This window comes from Muntiacus reevesi, chromosome 5 (genome assembly GCF_963930625.1).
Source record: "Muntiacus reevesi chromosome 5, mMunRee1.1, whole genome shotgun sequence".
In the NCBI taxonomy this organism is placed as follows: Eukaryota; Metazoa; Chordata; class Mammalia; order Artiodactyla; family Cervidae; genus Muntiacus; species Muntiacus reevesi.
Window position 1 is genome coordinate 26,075,687 of NC_089253.1, and position 4,245 is coordinate 26,079,931.

The following is a 4,245-nucleotide window of genomic DNA, read 5'->3' on the forward strand; positions in this document are numbered from 1 at the left end:
TGTATTTTCTACAATTTTATTATTACTATTGGATGTTGTTTCCTTTTCTATATTTTAGAAGGAAATCTGTAAAATTACTGTCATTCCTCTCTTAAGTTGAAGGCCAGTGAAAACATTTGAAATGGTATTATAGCTTGAATAATGAACCTGCATACAAATAATTTTATGAAGTGCATACTAATAATTTTTTAAAAGTTCTATGTGCTCTTAAGAAGAATTCATGTCATTTAATTGCTACATGCAATGGAATTATGCATAAATTGCACATTTATACAAATTTACAAATCTTGTTGAGATCCTCCTTAATCCTTGCCAATTTTTGTTAGATTTTCTATTTAAATTAATATTATTCATTTATTTTAAAACATATTTTGGTATATTAATATTTTTTCACACTCATATCAAGGTACAACTTTATCAAGATTACTTAAAGAATTATGTGCCCATTCTAAGAATAAATTTCACCTACAGGAGTTTTGATAGTTGCATCCACTGTGCACTGGTGAAACCAACATCTAAGTAATGACATGAAATGTTTTCAATCATCCTAAAATCTTTTATCATGGCCTTTGCCAGTGATTCTCCCATGCCCCATGCTGTCAGTTACTGATCTATTTTTATCTCTTTATAGATTAGTCTCCTTTTCTAGAACTTTATATAAATGGAAATGTGCATCTTCTCTTCTATGTATATTGGCTTTTCAAGTCAATATTTTCAAGATTAATCTGCATGTATCTGTGACTTTTTGCATTTTATTGGTGAGTAGTATTCTACTCTGTATGCATACATATCAATTCATTTTAGTTGGTTGAATACTTGCCTTATTTCATGTTTTTGGTTGTTAGTAACAAATACTCTATGCCCATTTTTGTACAAGTCATTATGTAGGCATATGTCTATTTTTATCTTTGGTAAAACACCAAAGATTAGAGTTGTTAAATTATGTGTCATCTTGACTTTGTAAAAATTGTCAATTTTCCAAATTTGTTGGACAATTTCATACCTTTTTTAGCTCTCTGTATTTGAGACATCTGGTTGCCTCACACTGTCTCAAAACTTTGGGTTGTAAGTTTTCATTTCTGTTTCCTTTTTTCTCTCATTTTTTTAAATAGATTTCTAGTGTTTTTTCATTCATGTTTTAGTTTAGTTTTCATTTCCCTGATGAATAGTAATTTCAGTATCTTTTCATATGCTTACTAATTATTCTTTTATTTTCTGTGATAATATCCGTTAAAATAGCTTTCTTATTTTTTAATTTGCTTGATTGTCTTCATATTATTGTCTTTTCAATATTAATTTATATTTTCAGTAACAATCTGTAGTCAGTGGCTTGCTTTTAATATTCTAATAATATAATTTGAAGAACAATTTTTAATTTGGATATAGCAGAATTGATCAATATTTCATAGTTGGCATGTGTTCTAATACATACTAACTATACAATATTATAGCTTAGTGTTTAAACTATAGTTTAAACTATAGTTTTTTCCAGAAGTTTAATAGTTTAGTTTTTTGCTTAGAATTAAGATTCATTTCAATTATATTTTATTTAGCTGTGAGGGGTAGAACATTTTAGATTTTGTTTCTTCTTTTTAATTTTTATTCAAGTGGAAATTATTTTTAATTTACTTTGATCCATAAACAGATAAAATAATCTGTTTATTATTTAATAGAATAGAGAACTGCATCTATTATTCTGTGTCCTCTAATTTTATGACTGTTTTCATAACCTCTTAGTTAATTAAAGATAAAAAAGGCTTAAACATTATAATTGATTTTTCTATGTATTTTGAAGTGTATAATTATCTCTTATTTTCAATTGATAACATATTGTAAAAATAATTATTACTGTTTTCAGAGTGTTAAACCTTCCTAGTTAAATAATGAAGCTGTTTTACTTTTCCAGATTTATCAACTGTAAATGTTGGGAACAAATACACTTGGACTTTAAGGCATATTCACTTAAGCACTATTATATTTCTTCTCTCAAGCAAAGACAGAGGTATTTGGACTGCAAGCAGGCTAACAGTGAGACAATTCAGGTATCACATCTGCACAATGAATGTTGTCTGTGTTATTTTAATTCAAGAACAATATTGAAAATCTGATGATTTTATGTAGAAACCCAAATTTTTGATTTTCAGAAAAATAATTCTGAAATCTAGTAATAACGTGTCTCTTTTCACCCCTGGCAGAAATCAGTTGCTGGTGAATAAAAGATTCTGCACTTAAATGGGATTTGTTCTCTCTAGGTTGATGCTCAAACAGCTTCTGTTATTTTTAATAGGTCTTCTAAGTTTTCAAGTCTGCAAACCACACGTTAGAAAAAAACATTTAAAGATAAATGAAATGTCAAACTAGGGAGTAATTACTCAAAAACCTAAACTGATGGTCAACCAGAAGGCTGAAATACTTTTAAATTATATAATTTAATACCTTTAATATAGAGGTGCAAAAACATTTAATTAAGAACGTATTGCTTAGGTAAACTTATTCAGAGTTAAAATTATTCACAGAAACCAAGAAAATATTCAAATAATTAATTTTCTATGTAATTTATCACTAATAGGGGGCATAGCAAAGTCATGAGTCCAAAAACTGTCCCTTACTCTCCCCTTCAGAAACTACCCAGAGGGAAATGGCAGCAGGAAATCACTCCTCACTGACCGAGTTCATCCTCGCTGGGCTCACAGATCAGCCACGACTCCAGCTGCCCCTTTTCCTTCTCTTCCTAGGAATCTATGTGGTCACGGTGGTGGGGAACCTGGGCATGATCACACTGATAGGGCTCAGTTCTCACCTGCACACCCCCATGTACTATTTCCTCACCAATTTATCCTATATTGACCTCTGTCATTCCACAGTCGTCACCCCCAAAATGCTTGTGAGCTTTGTGACAAAGCAGAACATCATCTCCTATCCTGGATGCATGACTCAGTTGTATTTCTTCATTGTTTTTATTATTGCAGAGTGTCACATGTTGGCGGCAATGGCGTATGACCGCTATGCTGCCATCTGTAACCCCTTGCTTTACAATGTCACCATGTCTTATCACATCTGCTTCCGCATCACAGTGGGAGTTTATATTTTGGCCATCATTGGATCCACAATCCATACAGTATTTATGTTGAGACTCATTTTCTGCAAGAACAATGTGGTTAACCATTATTTCTGTGATCTCTTCCCACTCTTTGAGCTATCGTGTTCCAGCATCTATGTCAATGAATTATTGGTCATATTCTTGAGTGCATTTAATCTCCTGACTCCTGCCATAACTATACTTGCCTCCTACATTTTTATCCTCTTCAACATCCTCCAAATCCGCTCCAACAAGGGCAGGTCTAAAGCCTTCAGAACCTGCAGTTCCCACCTCTTAGGTGTTGCTATTTTCTATGGATCTGCATCATTTATGTATCTGCAGCCATCATCTGTGAGCTCCATGGACCAAGGGAAAGTGTCCTCTGTGTTTTATACCATCCTTGTGCCCATGCTGAATCCCCTGATTTACAGTCTGCGGAATAAAGATGTCAAATTTGCTCTGAGGAAAATTCTGGACAGTAGAAAACATTCATGAATAGAATCTGTATCATGATGTCATAGTAATAATTTGCCGTGAGTAAGATTTGTTATTCAAATATTTATAGTTTCAGTGACACTTCCCCATGTAACTCATCTCCAACATTCTCTTCCTGGACACTTCTTCAAAGGTATATTACAAAGAGTATGTATGGAGAAATGGAAGAATAAAATGCTCTTGAAGACTAACAGAGTCTTTGTTTTATTTTTAATTAACTACAATAAAGCGAGAACTGCAGCAATGATGATGATGATGAAGAAAATTGTAGTAATATATTTTAGTATGCTTTTATTTGTAGAGATGTGGAAGGACCTAGAATCTGTCATATAGAATGAAGTAAGGCAGAAAGAGAAAAACAAATATCATTTGTTGTAAAGGAAAAACTAACATAGCAAAGCAATTATACTTCAATAAAAATAGCAAATAATGGAAGATTTATGAAATATAAACACTATGCCCTATCTTCAAATGGATAATTATTTACCATATATCCTCATGGCAAGCTCTAGTATAATTGAAGCTTATTTCACTTGAGTAAGTGATTGAGTTTTTCGACAGTTTCAATGTAGAAAAATGATTGAGAAGCACTGTGTCACCCAACTATAAATCTTTTAAAAATAATTGAACCTAATACATTTAATCATATTTTAGAAGTGCTCCCTAACGTG

At 31.8% G+C, this 4,245-nt stretch overlaps 1 protein-coding gene across 1 annotated transcript; it reads left to right on the top strand.

The window, feature by feature from the left end:
- The first annotated feature begins 629 nt into the window (after positions 1 to 629).
- Positions 630 to 3,689, top strand: LOC136168847 (putative olfactory receptor 8G2). The gene is made up of 3 exons (XM_065936557.1): positions 630 to 758; positions 1,907 to 2,042; positions 2,622 to 3,689. The coding sequence occupies exon 3, from the start codon at positions 2,639 to 2,641 to the stop codon at positions 3,572 to 3,574; it is 936 nt and encodes a 311-aa protein (XP_065792629.1). The 5' UTR covers positions 630 to 758; positions 1,907 to 2,042; positions 2,622 to 2,638; the 3' UTR covers positions 3,575 to 3,689.
- The last annotated feature ends 556 nt before the right edge of the window (positions 3,690 to 4,245 follow it).